Here is an 18,430-nt window from a genome sequence, read left to right on the forward strand (position 1 = left end):
CTGTCCCCGCCCCCCGGAAGTCAAGGGGCGGGACAGGAAGTACAAAAGCCCGGCCCCAGGGCTCAGTTAGGAGGAGGCTACCGGAGAAGGCAGACGCTAGGGCCCGAGCTCCTGCTGGGCCTGGCCTACCCTGTGCCCGGTACCCGGAGGGATACTGGCCTGACCTCCCCTGGGGCCAGTACTCAGAGGAGCCGACTGAGCGGTCCGACGCTCGGCCTGTGGAGGAGCTGCCTGGACCTCCCGAAGCCCGGTACCCCGAGGAGTGGATCGGACCGCATGACGCCCAATACCCCAATGAGTGGACCGGACCTCCCGATGCCCGATACCCCGAGGAGTGGACCGGACCTCCCGACCCCCGATACCCTGACGAGTGGACTGGACCTCCCAACACCGGACACCCTGAGGAACCTATGGTCTGGGACCCCCCGGATGATGCTGGCAGAGGGCAGGTACCCGGTGAGGGGGAGGTTGGAAGTGGCCCGGTGGCAGCCGACCCCAATCAGGCTGCAGGCTCGCCTGAGCCAATGGCAGTGTGTTTCGGTCAGGATTCCCCACTGACCGTCAGCAGCGTTAACCGCTGCTAGGGCCCCGGGCTGGAACGCAGTGGAGTGGGAGGGCCTGCGTTCCCCCTGCCACCCCGTCAAGGGTGGCAGACTCCCCCTCCCCTGACCTGGGGAGGCTATATGCTGGTCCCCGGTGCTCAGCCCCGCTGACGAGGCCTGAGCCTAGACTGTGTGCGTTGCCCCGCCCTGCCCAAGGGCCTGGGCATACTTATATACTGCCACCTTGTCGCTCAGCCCCTGCTGAAAGGCCTGAACATAGACTGTGTGTTGCCCCGCCCTGCCTAAGGGCCTGGGCCACTTGCTAACTGTTGTGTGTTCACTCCGTCCCGCAGCAAGGGATGGGCCCCGAGTCGACGACGCGCCGGGGGCCAGTGTGGCTCCCCTCCGCCCGCAAGGAGGGTTGAGCCCCGGCACCGCTCTACTACATCTAGATTTTGGGGACCCTACAAGTTGGGTGATCCCTCAACCTCTGCATATACTCACAGCACCCCCACATCTGGCCATCTCCCGTATGCCTGTAACACCACCACCCCCTGTAGTAATCCTGACCCTCCCAAACTGGCAAAATTCTGCAGTCTCCACTATCCTAAGGTTGGTGTACAAAGTCAGATTTCATCCTAAAAATAATGTCAGCAGTAAAATATTTTGCCTAGCTCTAAAAACCATCATCAGAACTGGCACCTTTGTTCATAGAGATTAAGACTAGAAGGGACCCCCTGATCATCTAGTCTGATCTCCTGTAGATCACAGGCCCCCAGTACCATCCAGCACCCGCACACTAAACCCAACAACCCAAATTAGAGTATTACAACCAACGAGAGATTAGACTATGATGTGCCACAGGCAGGGACTAGAAGGTACTGAGGTGCACCAGTGCCCAAGGCCACTGCAATGACAGGGAAATGATGAAATGAGATACACTCAGACAGGGCCGCCCAGAGGATTCAGGGGGCCTGCGGTAGGGCTGGGTCTTTGGCGGCAATTCAGCAGCAGGTCCTTCTCGGAGGGAAGGACCCACTGCCAAAGAATGAAGCGGCAGTGGTAGAGCAGCCTAAGTGCTGCTGATCGTGGCTTTTCCGGCCCCCCCCCCCCCCCACTAGCAGCGCTTGTACTCACTGGATGGCGTGGCAAGGCTCTGGCAGCACTTCAGTGGTAGGTCCTTCACTCGCTCCAAGTCTTCTGCTGCACTGAAAGACACGCCGCCAAAGACCTGGAGCAAATGAAGGGCCCACCACCGAAGTGCCACTGAAAACCCGGAGCAGCTCGCGGGGCCCCTGTGGGGCCTGGGGCAAATTGCCCAACTTTCTCCCACCTCTAGGCGGCCCTGCAACGAGATAATCCTGACAAGTGACCGGTACCCACACACTGCCGAAAAAGGCAAAAAACCCAGTGGTCACCGCAAATTTGACTGAGGGAAAAATTCCTTCCCAATCCCACATATGGTGATCAGTTAGATCCCAAGCATGTGAGAAGGAACCAGTTAGCCAAGAACTTGAGGAAAAAAATGCTTAGTGCCACTTCAGAGCTCTGCTCTGAATGTCCCATCTCCGGCTGTGGCCATCTCTGATGCTTCACAGGAAGAAAATTAAAAAAAACCCCTAGCATACATTTGGGGGAGAAAAAAATCCCTTCCTGAACCCTGTAGGTAGGCGGCTGGAATCCTGAAGCTTGAGCTTTAGGAAAATAAGACATAAACCAGAAGTGAGCCCTAGGGCTGCTAAGCCCTGCCCCCAAACATAACAAGTAATATCATCATATAGTTACACTCATAAATGTGTCGAGCTTCCACTTAAAGCTAATTAAGTTGTTTGCCCCCACAACTACTGGACTGTTCCAGAACCTCACCCCTATGATGGTTAGAAACATTCTAATTTCAGCTTGAATTTGTTCTTAGCCAGTTTATAGCCATTAGTTCTTATGCCAATATTATCCTTTTGCTTGAATAGCTCTTCAGTCTCTCTGGTATTTACAGAGAGCAATAATATCCCTTCTTGGCCTTCTAATCCAGCCTTCCAAGCTCTTCCAGTCTCCTCTCATAAAATAGGCAGTTTGTTCCCCTGATCATCCCAGTAGTCCTGTTGGCAGTTTTATTCAGATGGACACTGTGTGAACAGGCATGGAGACTGAACTATTCTCTTATCCCTACTCATGTTCCCTCCAGAATTAGAAGACAGCTGGAAAATGTTCGTGGTGGTGAAGCTTTTGTTGTCTCTATGTTGCTGTGCCTGTCCTGAGGATAAACAGCATTTACTATTGACAAGGAAGATGACTTCAGTCTTCAAGCAACACAGAGGATACATTCATCAATGGCTAGTAGCCAGGATTGGCAGGAATGGCATCCCTAGCCTCTGCTTGCCAGAAGCTGGGAATGGACAACAGGGGATGGATCACTTGATGATTACATGTTCTGTTCACTCCTTCTTAAGCACCTGGCATTGGCTACTGTCAGAAGACAGGATACTGGGCTAGACGGACCCTTGGTCTGACCCAGTATGGATGGTATTATGTTCTTAACATAATTCTGATAATGTTAAATTACATCAGGGATGGGCAGACGGCTGGTTCTCTAGGAAGCGGCATGCAATAGACCCACACTTCAAGTTTCCAGACCTGGTCTTTCATTTCCCAAATGGAGGCAATTTGCTCAGCTCCTGGAGTTCCTTCTCTCAGATCTGCTACTACTCTGATGTAGCTGGAGAGTCATTAAGCAGGCTTGAAGTCACATCAGGCCCTCCATGGTCAAGTAAGGTCAGCACAATGCAGGGTCTTGAAATGGAGAGGAAGGCTACTGAGGACAGGAGTAAAATGCCATTTATTGAGAACACCCACAGAAAACACAGCCTAGGGTTACTACAGAAGAACAGTGGATGACAAATGAAATTCAGTGTAAATAACGTATAGTTACAATAGCTCTGTGAATAAAGCGGAAAAAATGAAATCTCTAGTAAATGACCGAAAGTTTTCAGTCTCCACTTCAACTAGAACCATAATAAAGAAAATAAAGATGATGCCAGGCAGCCTGCATTTAACAGATGCAATCTCCATCCAAGTGGGGATATTACCTTTTACTAGGCTGTGATGGACTTCATCTTGCAGAATGGGGCTGGCTTTAAAGAACAAAGCCATTAAAAATGATTGCGAAAGCAGCAGGGGTCTCCCATGTGGGGGGAAAGCAGGAGCAGGGAGAGAGCAAGGAAATGTGAATGTTTTTCATTTCTGAAGGGATGACAAAAACGATCCAGAACAAACTCTTCAAAGATGGTGAAAAGAAAGAAATGATTCACAGAATGAGCATTGGATCCCAAACTGGGAACAAAGAAAGGGAAATGAGGCATGGCTGTCACTCACAAAGGCATAATAAACATGAAGAATTAACTACTAAGAAGAGCCACTAGAGTCTAAACAAAAGACTCACTGTGTGCATAGGGAGTGAGAACAAGAAAGGACTAGATGAGCTTCCCAATGCAAAAGTGAGTGGAATGCATTGCCAGGAAACATAGGAAAATGACACAAAGAAGAGAATGATGGAGATAATTAGTTTATTCCTTTTCTCTGGGTTTGTGTTCATTCATTCCAAAGAATTTATCAGTTTCAGATCTCATATAAGAATGACGATCTGCTTATTAACCATAAAAGCCAGCAGGTTTTTTTTCCCCATTTGGTTCAAACATAAGTGTCAGAGAAATCCTACGCTTCAGCAGTTTTACAGCTCTGCTCTATGAAATGTGCCATTATCAAGAATTATAAAAGTACAGGGAGCACTCTCATCATTTACAGTTTGCATATAACTGTGTGATTGCACAAAGAGATCACACAGTAATTCCCAATAATTATCAAGATTAATCAGATAATATTCATAAAGGAGAAAAAATAATTGAGTCACACTTGAACAACAGAGTTAATCAAAGAAAGGAAGAATGAGAGAAAAATAATGTTTTACAGATATCTATGCAGTGCCACTCTTAAAAATGTTTCTAAGTTGTGAGCTTGAGTATTTATTCCCTGAAATATAAACATTTAAAAAATCCACTATTAACTTTGTACATCAAAATTACGATAATACTGAAAATATTATACTGCCTTTATGTATACTGATGGCAGCTCTTCACCTAGAATACTGTGTTCGTTTCTGGTTGTGCCACCTAATAAAGATGTATAAAAAGTCTGTAGAAGTGCAGGGAGAATGATTAGAGGTATGAAAAGATCTTGGTCTGAGGGGAGATGGAAGAAATTAGGACTACACGTGCACATTCTCAAGGTCAACATTTGGCACTAATTTGTTATAATCTAATTTGTAATCTCTAAAACTCATTCAGAAAATTATTTTTAGATTCTGAGCTGGATGATAACATGAGGAAGGAAATAGATCCTATGTATATTTTTATAGGGTCATTGTACATCTGTTTCTCCTCTGCCTTCCCTCAAAGGAGTGGCTTGCAGCCTTACTATTAGTGTTATTGTCAAAGGCAAGACAACAACCTCAAGGGGGTTGAGGCTACTCAAGCAAAACATTTAAAATAAATTGATCTGGACATTGAACAAATTATTGTAAAACAAATACACAAAAATCTGTAAGCCAAAAACAAAGGCACCAAAAATATGAAGATGAAATTCAGGAGCTCAGTATTAATCTCTATGCACCATTCTGTTTAATAGCTGACAAACCAAATCCATTCTCTGTCCCTATAAGTAGCATAAATATTTCTTCTAAAAACAAAAGATGACTAGGAGAGCTAGCTAGCAATGCTGAAGTTAACAGACTATCACATGCTCATAAAAACCCATAAAAAATCTATTAGCTGACTCATGACCTACTCTCAGGAGAGCAAGAACAAGAACTATAAAGGTCAGATCTTAATTCCATCCAAGTCAACAGAAGTTTTCCCACTGATGTCCACTGAAGCGGGATCAAGCCATTAGTTAATCTGTCCCTGGAAAAAATGTCATTGTGGGGTTCCAGAGTTATCTTCTCTCAGTGGACTTCACATCCAGTTTGTTCAGTTCAAAAATAAAACAATACTTTTTTCTAACTGCCATGTCTCCTCCTTGGATTTTAAATCTAAGTTGTGCTGTATTATGTACCGTCACCAATGACTGGCGATCCCTCAATTTCGAGGACGACCTCTACCATGGATTTACATAAGGGTCCTGAGATGACTCAGGAGTCTGACCCTGGAACTGCAAATCCGCCTGCAGTAGGTACAGACATTTTGTGGCAGGCCAGTGGCCTGCTGGGAAAAAGTTATTTCTTTTTCCTTCCTTCTCTCTCTTTTCAGCTTCAAGGGCAATGTGTTTCTCCTCTAACAATAATACAGTCAAGAAGGTTCCAATGCCTGGAGTGAGAGTGTCTCCAGGTGGTCTTATACTTCTCACTTTGTCTAAAGAGGGTCATTGTACATCGTGATGATCAGGCCACGTTCTACACATTTGCTCAGGATGAGGGTGGCACTGGAATTAGCCTTTCCTACTCCTTCTTTTCCGATAGTGCCATTCCAGAGATCTGACTCCTGCCCAACTCTAGCGTTAAAATCTCCAAGGAGAATGATCTTGTCCTCCTTGGGAATGTTGATCAAGACTCTGTCAAGATCTGTATAGAATTGTTCCTTGATATCTTCAACAGAATCAAGCATTAGGGCATACACACTGACGACAGCAGCAGACTGGTTGATGCTGAGCTCAAGACGAAGAAAATTCTGTAAGCTGACTGACAAATTTATACCTAAATGCAAAACTGACACCATGAATGTGCCTGTCGTCTGGAGATTTTCCTTGCCAGAAAAAGGTGTAACCACCACCTTCTTCTCTCAAGTATCAGAGGAGTAGCTGTGATAGTCTGGATCTGTAAAAGCCACGAAGAGTCCTGTGGCACCTTATAGACTAACAGACTGTAGTGGGCCAGCGTGGCTCCCTTCCTCCCCGGAGAGAGTCGAGCCCCACCGGAGGCCACAGTGGGTGGAGCTACGGAGCTCTGAGCCCACCCCTCAAAGGGTCAGGCGGCGACCCGAAACTATAAAAGCTGGCCCTCAGAGCTCAGTCAGGCCCCAGCAGCCAGAGAGAACAGACGTCCCTCAGGGAGCCTGAGACTGGGAGACTCCGGCAACCCAGGGGAGCCACCCCGACTAGCCGGAGCTCCCCCTTGCCCGCTAGCGGGAGGAGCCGCCGGAGCTCCCCCGTGCCTGCTACCCGGAGGAGCCGCCGGAGCTCCCCCGCCCCTGCTGCTACCCGGAGGAGCCGCCGGCGCTACCCTGGCCTGACTATCCTGAGGAGCTCCCGGACCTACCACCCAGCCCCGGTTGCGATAAGCCTATGCTCATGGACCCTTCAGAGGCTGACGTTAGGACCCAGGTAGGTCCCGAGGGGGAGTACGGAAGCAGCCCGGAGGCAGCTGATCCCAGTCAGGCTGCGGAGTTGCCGGAACCTATGTCAGTGTGTTGTGGCCAGAATCCCCACGGACTGACCAGCGGAGTGACAGCCGCTGTTAGGGCCCCGGGCTGGGACGCAGTGGAGTGGGAGGGTCTGCGTCCCCCCGCCACTCCATTCCAGGGTGGCAGACTCCCCCTCTCCCTGGCCTGAGGACGCCGATAACTGCTACTGTTGCTCAGTCCTGACTCAAGGCCTGAGTTTACTGACTCAGTGTTTGCTGCCCCGCCCTGACCTAGGGCTGGGCCTTTAAAACTGCTACTGTTGCTCAGCCCTGACAGAAGGCCTGAGCTTACTGACTCAGAATTTGCTGCCCGCCCTAACCTGGGGCTGGGCCTTGAATCATTACTGTTGCTCAGCCCTGACGCAGGCCTGAGCTTACTGACTCTGTGTTTGCTGTCCACTCTGATGTAGGGCCCGGTGCCTTGCGGTTGTTACGGCTCTGCCCTGCTGGAGGGCCTGAGCCCCCGCCCGCCAGGTGGACAAGTCCCGCCAGGACTGCCAGGCTAGTTTCCCAGACCAACCGGAGTAGAGTGGGCTGGCGTGGCTCCCCTCCTCCCCGGAGAGGGTGGAGCCCCGGCACCACACGTGTACACAGACGTATTGGAGCATGTTTGCATCCGACGAAGTGGGTATTCACCCACGAAAGCTCATGCTCCAATACGTCTGTTAGGACTCTTTCCTGCTTCTTCTCTCAGTTGACTTTCATCTGGGCACCTTGTCTCACTCAGGGCAGTGATGTCGATGTTATATCTCGCAAGTTCCCTGGCAATGACAGCAGTTCTTCCTTCCAGCTATACATTATCTATGTTATCCATCAAGGTGAGAACGTTCCATGTAGCAAAAGTCACTGTCTCTTTATAGCTTTGATCGCAGGCAGAGTGATCCCAGTGGACGTGGTAATCCAGCCAGGAGTGTATGAGACAGCCCAGGTTTAGGGCACCTTTTCTAGCCTTCTCTGCATGCGGGGTAAGCATAGGGGATCCTAAAGAGGACCACTCAGTCACAATAGTAGCTGCCGAATTACACCCTGTCTCAGTCCAGGTGCCAGTCGCTCATTTAACTACCACCATGCAGATTCATGGCCAGGGACTGCCAGATTCACTAATCCTGTCCCCGTCACCACTAGTCCATTGTCGCAGGGCTTGGAAGGTTGGAAAGGTGTTATTTCCCATGGTAGAAGCCTGTGCATGATTTTTTTTTAACGTGGGGAAGCTGGTGTGCCTATAGCAACCACATGATCATGACAAGTTGGAGGTCTGGGGCCCAGTGGCAGGGAAAGTCCGAGACAACTGGAGATCTCCACTTGCTGCAGCCTTCATCTGCTTTCACAGCCGTAGAGATCTGAGGACTGATCCACCGTTGAGGACTTGGGGGACTGGACAATGCTTTGTCTGTAACCACCCCTCATACCTGTTCATCTTGGGAGACCTTATCAGGAACATGAAGCTCCTGACAACTTAGCTCTGAGGATCACTGGAACACGCAAGCCCATTTACACACAAGGTGACGGTCCTGGTCATCAGTATGAGGATTCAAGAATCCAGATTCTGTGGTTATACCATATCCTTCAAATTCTACCTTTTACCACACCTGCATAGCCCTGCTGTCTTCAGTGGGGTCAGACAAGTGTAATAGAGAGCAGAACATGGAAATTAGAGAGTTCTGTTGGTGATGCATGAGCTAGAAAAGAACGCAGCTCACTCTTCTACGGTTGTGATGATGCTACAGTACTAACATGCCAAAAATAGTAAAGTAATATGACCCTGAAAACACATGGGCAGTAGGTCTGTTGAATAAGTAGGAGTCATTTTTACACAGTCACTTTTTTGAGCAGAACTGCACTGCAGGAAGTAGGAAGAGTGCCATCCTTATGCTGTTTGAGGAAAGGAAAGGAATCAATTGGTTCACCATCATAATGCAATTCACATTAAACATGGCTTTAATATCCTTAGTAATTATGTCCTTTAGTGGGTTTTCTTTAACCTACATGCTAAATATCTGCAGGTAAACAGTTAGGAATATTAGACTAGTTTGTAGAAGTTAGCTGTGGGTCTGAATCTTATCTCAGTTACTGTAGTGAAATCAGAAGTAACTGGAACGAGTGAGACTGGAATCAGGCATTATGTTTGTACTGAAACTTTTATTAACAGTCAGCACAGGAGATTTAGTATTTCTTTAGGTCTCCCTGTTGCAATCTCAGAAACTAACATCATATATATATATGATTTTTTGAAATTGTATGGTGGGCCATGAATGCTCATGAAATTCAGGGCTGGGGTGCAGGTGTGGGCTCTGCGGTGGGACCAGAAACGAGGAGTTCCGGGTGCAGGAGGGGGCTCTGGGCTGGGGTAGTGGATTGGGGTGTGTGGGGGCTCCAGCTGGGGCGGGCTCTGGGGTGGGGTTGGGGATGAGGGCTTGGGGCTGCAGGAGGTTGCTCTGTGCTGGGCCCAAGGGGTTCAGAGGGTGGGAGGGGGATCAGGATTGGGGAGTGGGAGGGGGTCAGAGTGCAGGCTCCAGGGGGCGCTTACCTCAAGCAGCTCCCAGAAGCAGCAGCATATCCCCTCTCTGGCTCCTAAGTGGAGGCTTGGCCAGGCAGTTCTGCATGCTGCCTCATCCACAGGTGCTACTCCTGCAGCTCCCATTGGCCACATTTCCTGGCCAATGGGAGTGGCATTTGGGGCAGGGGCAATGTGCAGAGCTCTCTGGCTGTCCCTACGCGTAGGAGCCAGAGCAGGGACATGCCACTGCTTCTGGGAGCCGTGTGGAGCCACAGCACATGTGGAGCAGGGAAAGCCCCGGACTCCGCTCCAGCGGGAGCTCGAGGGCTGGATTAAAACATCTGAAGGGCCGATTGTGGCCCCTGGGCCGTAGTTTGCCCACCCCTGATCTAGTCTGACCTCCTGCGCATTGAGGTTCTGTGGCCTGCAACCTCCCAACTCTTGTGATAGACCTCTAACCTTTGGCTGAGTTACTGAAGTCCTTTTCAGTCAGATCCATGCCTCTCTCCTTGCTGGTCCAAGAGCCAAGGACAATTATATTCCCTGCACTCGAGAGGCATTCATTTATGGACGTTAAGGTGAGAAGGGACCATTATGATAATCTAATCACTCCTTCTGCATAACCTAGACCATAGAATTTCACCAAGCCCATAACTTCTGGTTGAGCTAGAGCAGATTTGATGACTTCAAGCAATGGACGATTCACCACGTTACTAAGTACATTGTTCATTGTTATATACTTGCACTTTACTTCCAGTTTGAATTTGTCTTGCTTCAGCTTCCAGTCACTTAATATGTCTTTGTCTGGTACGCTAAAGAACCCTCTGTAATCAGATATCTTTTCCCTGTGTAAGTAATTATAGGCCACGATCAAGTCACCTTTTAACCTTCTGTTTGTTAATCTAAACAGATTTAGCATCTTTAGTCTCTTTGCTGTAGGTTTTCCTGACTTCTAATCATTGTTAAATGCAGGATTTGCACCTCCTCCAGGTACCCTAGGGGCATGCATCACGTCAAAGGAGACAAAGGTGGCAAGGCCTGCACCAGTTCTATCAAGGAGGGATTGTGCCTTTCTACTTCCCTAGAGTTTCAGTATAACCAATCTATTGTAGATACTTGTACAGCTCCCATCACCATACCACCTGAGATTCTCACAGTCTTTAATGTGTTTATCTTCACAACACCCTTGTAAATAATAATATCCGCATTTTGAACATGGGGAACTGAGGCACAAAGAGACTAAATGACTTGCCCAAGGTCACACAGGAAATCTGTAGCTGAGCAGGGAATTGATTGCAGGTTTCCCAAGATTAGCACCCCAACCACAAGACCATCCTTTCACTCCATGATCATTATAAACAGAATTTCACTATATCAGTAATTTCACCATATCCAAGTTAGCCAATAATACTGAGCACCTACAGAGCACTTTTCATTTTCATAGCACTTAGAAATGACAAGTTCATCTACAGTAGGAATTGTTTCCACTGTATACAATATTTTTAATAAGCACAAATGCTGAAGTCTCATTGTTCTGGTATTCAGGTACTTACCGCTACACCTGTCTTAAAAAGGAGATAATGTACAGTCTGTGTAACATCTGCTGCGTGCATTAGATTGTGATAAGGATTTTTATGTTTGCTGTATCCAACTTCCAGTGCTTCCACAAAGGAGACAAGAGCAGAAATGGGAATCTAAAAAAGAAAACGAAGTTAAATGCACTGAGGACAGAATTATCTTCAATTATTAGCATTTTTATGAGTAACTTTCATCCAGTGCCCCAAAATGTGGTCTATACATAAATAAATCGCCTAAAACCCCTTAGCAGACACTGCAGAAACTAACAGTAAATCAAGAAGTTTACTCATTCCTACCTACATCAGGGATGAATCACACACACACATACAGATTAACAAGACAGTACACTACTACATGGCTGTATGAAGACATAATGCACAATAAAAAACAACAGACAGACCTTGATTGATTGCCCCTGAAGAAATGTTTCAATACAGGTCACAAAGTGTATGTCTGTTCTCTCATGACCATTGTTAAACATCATTACTTCACAATTTATGGCTTAGATTTTTAATGACACATATTACAGCTATACTGAAACATTCCATAAGAAGCATTATTTACCCAAGTCTTTGCTTAGTATCTATTTCCCAAATTCTGCTCTCAGACACAGTACAGATTTGCAACACTCACTCACTCACTCCAATAGTAGTACTATACACATAAATGAGGGCAGAATTTAGCAATTTCCTGGGGAGGAGAATGTCACCAGTCCAACCACACATTTAAGGGAATGGCAACATCTGCTCTCCAGTGCTAGTACCACATGCTCAGAACTACAATATCTGAAGTTCTTGTGTGGTGGCTATCTGGATCTGTACGTTCAGTGGCACTAACAGCCAGAAGCAAACTGTAAACAACTCTGCCTTGTGTGTGCACGGTGGGAGTGTGTGTGAGGGGAAGAAAGAGGCAGAATCTGACCACCCTGGGAAGATCTTCTTTAGATATGGACAGTCCCTGAAGAAGCAGCCCAAAGAAGGGAGACTTGTGGGGCTCTTCTCAGAAGACAACAATAGTGAGTGGGACCTTCTGGGCAAGACAGGTGCCAGAGAAGTATGGGTCAGAGAAAGAATTTGGCTAAGGCAAAAGGATGAAAATCTCATGAGAACAGTTATTTTTTCCTTGTGAGGTTTCCATCATTTTTGTTCATGTTCCAGATTTAATTGAGAATACTATCCAAGGTTGGAATATAAAACCCAGCTTTGGCAGCATCTGGATCTGGACACCACTAGGTTTTATGCTTCTATGCTTGAGTGTTTAATTCCTTTCCCAAGCTTGAAACTCAAGACTCTAGAGAATGAGGTCAGTGGCAACATTCAGCATACACGGCACACTGGAATAAGGTATCCTCTCAAAAGTGTAAGAGAAAACAAGGGCAGGTGAATTTAGAAATAGCACCAGTGCTGCAACTACTTCTATTATTGCAACAGCCTCAAGACCTCAGCAGAACTGAGGGCTTGAAATGATTCATGCTCTGCATATAGCTGAAGAAGTAATGTAAAGTTTGAGTGGTGGCAGGACAAGCAAAGATCCGTCAAGGAAGATAAGGGTATAGTATTTGCCTAAATGAAGAGAGAGAGAGATTGGTAAGTAGGCCCTCAGACGTACAGTATATCTTCACTACTGTCTTGTTGATAGCTCTGGTCAACTGTGCAGAAATGCAACTTGAACAGCACAGATCTGAAAGGCTGAATGAAACAGACATCGGTAGTTGGCTCTGTGAATGAAATCTATGTGGGGAAAGTGATAAAAAGGGTTTGTGTGTTCTAGTTCAAGGACTTGATCACAGTGCTTACAAATCAACAAGTATTAGGAAAAGACTAATCATTCATAGAGCTTCTTTTTGAAAAGTACAAATTCTAGTCAGAATAGATGTATCATTGTAACATTATGCCCCATATTCTTCATAGAAATATTGTTATTAAATAAATATGGCATAACTAAAATATGTTTTATGCAAGATGGGCCATGTGAGGTATCATTGGAAAGGTTACGATCTACTGAATGTGATTATCCAATTTGTACGCATGTATAATTTCTGTATCTGAAGTTAGGAATATTGACCATGTAACAATTACAACTGTGTGTGTACTTGGGAAACGCACACCAGACAGTATGCAATCAGCCTGGATGGGCCATTAGGAAGGACATTAGGACTGTGAAGATACTAATCTCCCTCCTTCCTGAGAAGTTTCTTAAAATGCTGCTTTGACACTGCAGGGTCATGTGATCATTTCACTTGGTACAGGATAGCATCTTGAAATGCTGGTACTTTTCCCAAGGGAAGAGGCTGGGGGACCAACTAGGAAACAAAGTATTCCCGCAATATGCAAATCCTATTTAAGGCTGGGGAGTGAGTTAATCTAGGCTCTTCTCCATTGCCTCTCTGCCCAAGAAGGAAGACTGCTGAAAACACCTGAAGAAACAAAGGAACTGAGCTGGGGGAGGCAGGGGCTGAGCCCAGACAAGAAAGGTCAGCCTGTAAAAGAAATGCCTGGAGATTTAAGCTGCATGTGATGCAGTTTACCTTCAAGAAACTCTGCAACCTGCTTGAAACAACATTTAGGATGAGAAATGTATTTGTAGCCAGTATTCCCTAGTGTATTAAGCTTAGTTTATGTGTTTTGTTTTATTTGCTCAGTAATCTGCTTTGATCTGTTTGCTATCCCTTATAATCACTTAAAAGTTACCTTTTGTAATAAACTTGTTTTTTGTTTATTCCAAAACCCAGTTTGTGCAATTCATAACTGGGGGGTACAACAAAAAGCTGTAGCATATCTTCCTCCACACTGAGGGAGAGAGCGAATTTCATGAGCTTACGCTGTATGGCTCTCTATACAGTACAAGTAGGGCCGGTGCAACCTATTAGGCGACCTAGGCGGTTGCCTAGGGCACTAGGGTTTGGCGGGCAGCATTTTCTTTGGCCCCTCTGGTCGCTGCCAGCATTTAGGCAGAGGGACCTGGGGCAGAGGGACGCGTGGAGGGCTGCCTGCAGCAAGTAAGCGGGAGGCGGCACACAGGGGAACTCCCCGCCTCAGCTCACCCCCGTCCTGCCTCCTCCCTGAGCACTCCATGGCCGCTTCACTTCTCCCACCTCCCAGGCTTGCCGCGCCTAAGCTGATTGGCGCCACAAGCCTAGGAGGCGGGAGAAGTGAGGCAGCGACAGCGTGCTTGGGGTGGAAGCAGAGCAGGGGTGAGATGGGGCAGGGGGGTGCCTCAGGACGGAGATGGGGTGGGGAGCTGCCGCAGGGGGGGTGCCTCAGGGCGGAGAGGGGGTGCTGCCGCGGGGAGGATGCCTCAGGGCAGGGGCTCGGGGACAGGGGAGGGCGCAAGGTGGAAGTTTCGCCTAGGGCGCAAAACATCCTTGCACCAGCCTTGAGTACAAGACAATCTAGTTTTGGGTTTACACTCTAGAGTGCTGGGCAATTCCCCAAGCTGAGTCCTTTCACAGAGAGCTGATTGCAGACTCTGAGTGATTCTACAGTTGGGTGTGTCCCTCCCTGCGTGTGTGCCAGAAGGGGGCCTGAGAGCCTGTCACAGCAGCATAGAGTAAGGGGAACCCAGGCTGGTGGGACAGGTGGGCTCAGTGGGATCTCAGTACATCAGGTGGCACCCCGGACGTGGGGTCCAACCCGTCACAATCATGAACATAGCATGCTTCATAGGAAGCAAGAGAAACAGCAATATTTCATTTTGAGAAGAGACAAGAAGGGGTTACCATTACTATTTAGATTGTGGCAGTATCCATTCTGAAGATGGCAGTCCCAAGAGTGGCCAAGATTAAATGCACCCTGAGATTTTAAACCCCCTTCATCCCCCACTGAAAAATCTTTTAAAATGCATTAATTTCATCAATAATTGGATAACACTAAACATGAACCTGTAGCCAGTACAAGTTGTTCAATCAACTACGAGTAGTGCATCAACAATGCTTGTTCATGCAGTGACTAAATCTGAAGATTTTACAGCACACAGGAGCACAGTTGGGTATTCCCAATGTTCCAGATACAGTTTAGCCAGGATCTCTCTTAAAAATTACATTTATTTAGTGATGGACTCATCTAAGCTGTAATTTCTATCATGATGAGGGACTCAAGTACAACATGTCAATCTCGAAATGGTGAAAATACAGCTCATTCTTGAACAGGAAATGTGACTGAATTATATTCCAGGACTGTTAAGCAGCCCCGCAAAAGTCTAAAAAAGTTTCTTGTTGACTTTGAAGGGAACATATTTGGGCCCAGTCCATCTAAATGCAGACATTTGTAGTGCACAGGAAAGTATTTAAATCAATGAACAGCACCAACATAGTAAAAGTTACAGTAAAAGTATGGGTGGAAGTAGGTTGAATAAAGTTTGAGTTTATTTCTTTCAATGATTTTCTGGGGAGTTGGGAAGAAAAGTCTCATCTCAGATTTACTAACCTTGAAACGGCTGATCAGATCGTAACGTGTGAGAAGTTCATAGAAAATGAATTTCAGTGCATGATCCCCGCTAGCATCGTTCAGTGCAAATACATCAAAGGACCACTTGTCTACATTCTGCAAGGTGTGGAAAAAAGGCATTAATACAGCCATTTCTTTTATAATTATCATGCAATTTCTGCTGCTTTAAATCTTTAACAATCAGGAAAGCATAATTTTGCGGAATATGAAAAAAAATCATCACTGCTTCTGGATTACTCTAATTTCATTTAATCAGAGCATGTTCTATTTCAGCGGTTTTCAAACTGTGGGTCGGAACCCCAAAGTGGGTCCCAACCCCATTTTAATGGGGTTACCAGAGCTGGCATTAGACTTGCTGCAGTCTGGGGCCAAAGCCCGAGCCTCACTGCCCAGGGACAAAGCTGAAGCCTGAGGGCTTCACCCATGGCTAGTGAGGCTCAGGTTACAAGCTCCCCACCTGGGGCTTCAGCTTTGGGCCCCCTGCCCAGGACAGCGAGGCTCAGGCAGGTTCAGGCTTCATTCCTTCCCCCCCTCCCCACCAGGTCATATAGTAATTTTTTTGTAGAACGAGGTTGCAATGCAATAAAGTTTGAGAACCCCTGTTCTATTTTGCCCTGCAATGTGTTACGATCATGGCAGATCTGGCAGGAGTTTAACAAAGAATATACATTCAGAAATGATTTTTTTAATTATGGTCACTCATAATATCTAACTATGATCAGCAAAGGCTGAATGTCAAAAGATTTGGAATCCTGGTTTGGATAAGCTCCCTACCATTATGATGCCTATACAGTCTACAGGTTTCAGAGTAGTAGCCATGTTAGTCTATATCCGTAAAAAGAACAGGAGTACTTGTGGCACCTTAGAGACTGACGAATTTATTTGAGCATAAGCTTTCGTGGGCTACTGTAGCCCACGAAAGCTTATGCTCAAATAAACTTGCTAGTCTCTAAGGTGCCACAAGTACTCCTGTTCTTCATACAGTCTACAGTTGGCACTATTGCATATTCAGCATCTGCCTCTGCATTGGTTGCAGTTCTGTGCTTTCTCCTAAGTCTAGGAAAATACTGTGGGTACTGGGCCAACTGAGAATGGTGAATGTTGAGATTTTAAAGGCACCTGTTGCGTCAGAACCCCTCAAGTCTGCAGAGTCTCTCTCTGCAGTTCTCACAAGAGGCTCCCTGAAGCATAAAATACAATTTCATGCTTCAGTCTGACCTAGAAACACAGAAAGAGCAGTTTATCTTGTGGCAAAATAACAGAAGAAATATCTGATGCCTGAGGTCCAATTTCCACTGGCTGTTACTCAGTTTTTACTAATTCACTAGGCAAACACCCACTGAAGGAGCTTGCCAGAGAGTGAGTGAAAACTGAGATTGTCTTAACTGGCAAACACCAAGCACATAGGATCAGTTCTGGTCCCGACCTCTGAGAATGTAAAGGCACCCCTGGCAGAGGAATCAGTACATTTCCACTGGGCCAGGGATGGAAAGGATGTAGAAGTGACCTTAGAATAACCATGTCTGTAAAACTGTAAAAAGTGAATGAAAGATTATAAAAGGTCACAATAACCTATAACAACAAATGTGGATGGGAAAAGCTGCAAAAGGAAGGCAGAAAGATTGAATTAATCCAAATAAAAAAGGCCTATTGGTATAATTCATGGACTGTGTTAAGATCATGCTTAATAAAAAAAAAAAGTATAGGACTGAAAATCAATGGACCAAAATTGGTGTGTCAGAAATTAGGCTTAACTTGTGAACAAATTAATGAGGGGATAGGCCATTCCTCCCATTACTCCTTTTTAGGATTGTTAAAAAGAAAAATACTTTTGGGGAAAATTAGCAGAAAAACCTGATTGCAAACAACCACTGACATAGACAGGAGAACAGCGAAGGAGCAAGTTTTACCATGATGGCTGCCACTGTCATTGTCTCCTGTGACCCTGGGATCTACCATAATACTATTGGGCCTTTGTCATCCTGATTCTGAGAGATGTCCTAACCAGACCAGGCCAGAGAGTGGGAGCCAGATGATATTGCTACTTCCACCAGCTCAATTCCAACTGGGATGTAACTCTGACTCTCTCTCTCTCTCTCTCTCACTCACTCACACACACACACACACGCACAGAGTAAGTCCTTTTCCGTCCATGCCTTGTTTTTTCATTTTTCCTATCTCTCGCCTTTTGTCTTGTCTAATAAGGGTCTGGCTTAGCTGACCAAGACTGTATATTTTGCAACACTGCTGTAAGCCTGTGACCAGAGTGGCAGATACAAGCAGTGCCCTAAATGACTCGATGCTGGTACGAGTTTGCCAGGTCTCAGAGTGGCTAATAAGACCATGTACCCTATATGTATATCTCCAGTAGCCAAGCTGCAACTAAAGTTAATACCAGAGATGGAAGCTGCATTTTCTGTCTTTGCTGTTCTTTTCTCTCCCCTCCTGCATATATTTGCCTTGTTTTGCCTTCTAGGATACAGGATTGAACTTTTAACAGTTCCAGCTTCTCTCAACTAACTTCATTGCTTTTCCCCAAAAAGGCCAGTTAAAGCCATATTTAATGCCATCTAAAAGACTGTCAAACGGGGATATTCCTTCTAAAGACTCTGCAGCTAAAAGGAAAGGGAACCAAGGACGTTGTTAAATGAAAACCTCATTTAATACTTTACATTTCAAATGTTTTAACAGTTTTTCCTTTTTTTCCCTCTATCTTTAATAAAAGGTAAAATGGATTTTTAATGGTGTGTTTGCCTTGGTACTAAGCAAGCCGCGGTCTCTGTATACCAAACCACAAATGTTGGACAGTGATTGTGTCATATTAACACCTTTGACTCTTTGGGGCCATACATTCCATCTAAATTAATGCAACAGACCAAGCCCACAAAGCACAAAGCTTTAAGCTACATGTAGTCCTGCAACA

General features: G+C 46.2%; 1 protein-coding gene across 10 annotated transcripts in view; it reads right to left on the minus strand.

Moving 5' to 3' along the window:
• The window catches only part of PDE1C (phosphodiesterase 1C), a 556,559-nt gene that overhangs the window by 100,755 nt on the left and 437,374 nt on the right, over nt 1–18,430 (minus strand). For all 10 annotated transcript variants that reach the window (XR_007772331.1, XM_050937959.1, XM_050937953.1 and 7 more), the window contains 2 exons: nt 15,487–15,603; nt 11,038–11,178 (listed from right to left, as the gene is read on the minus strand). Coding sequence is in view for 9 of the 10 variants with exons in the window: in XM_050937959.1 (XP_050793916.1) it covers nt 11,038–11,178; nt 15,487–15,603 (258 nt within the window). In the remaining variant the exon portion in view is untranslated. The remainder of the gene's footprint in view (nt 1–11,037; nt 11,179–15,486; nt 15,604–18,430) is intronic.

Source organism: Gopherus flavomarginatus, chromosome 2, assembly GCF_025201925.1.
Source record: "Gopherus flavomarginatus isolate rGopFla2 chromosome 2, rGopFla2.mat.asm, whole genome shotgun sequence".
Lineage (NCBI taxonomy): Eukaryota > Metazoa > Chordata > Testudines > Testudinidae > Gopherus > Gopherus flavomarginatus.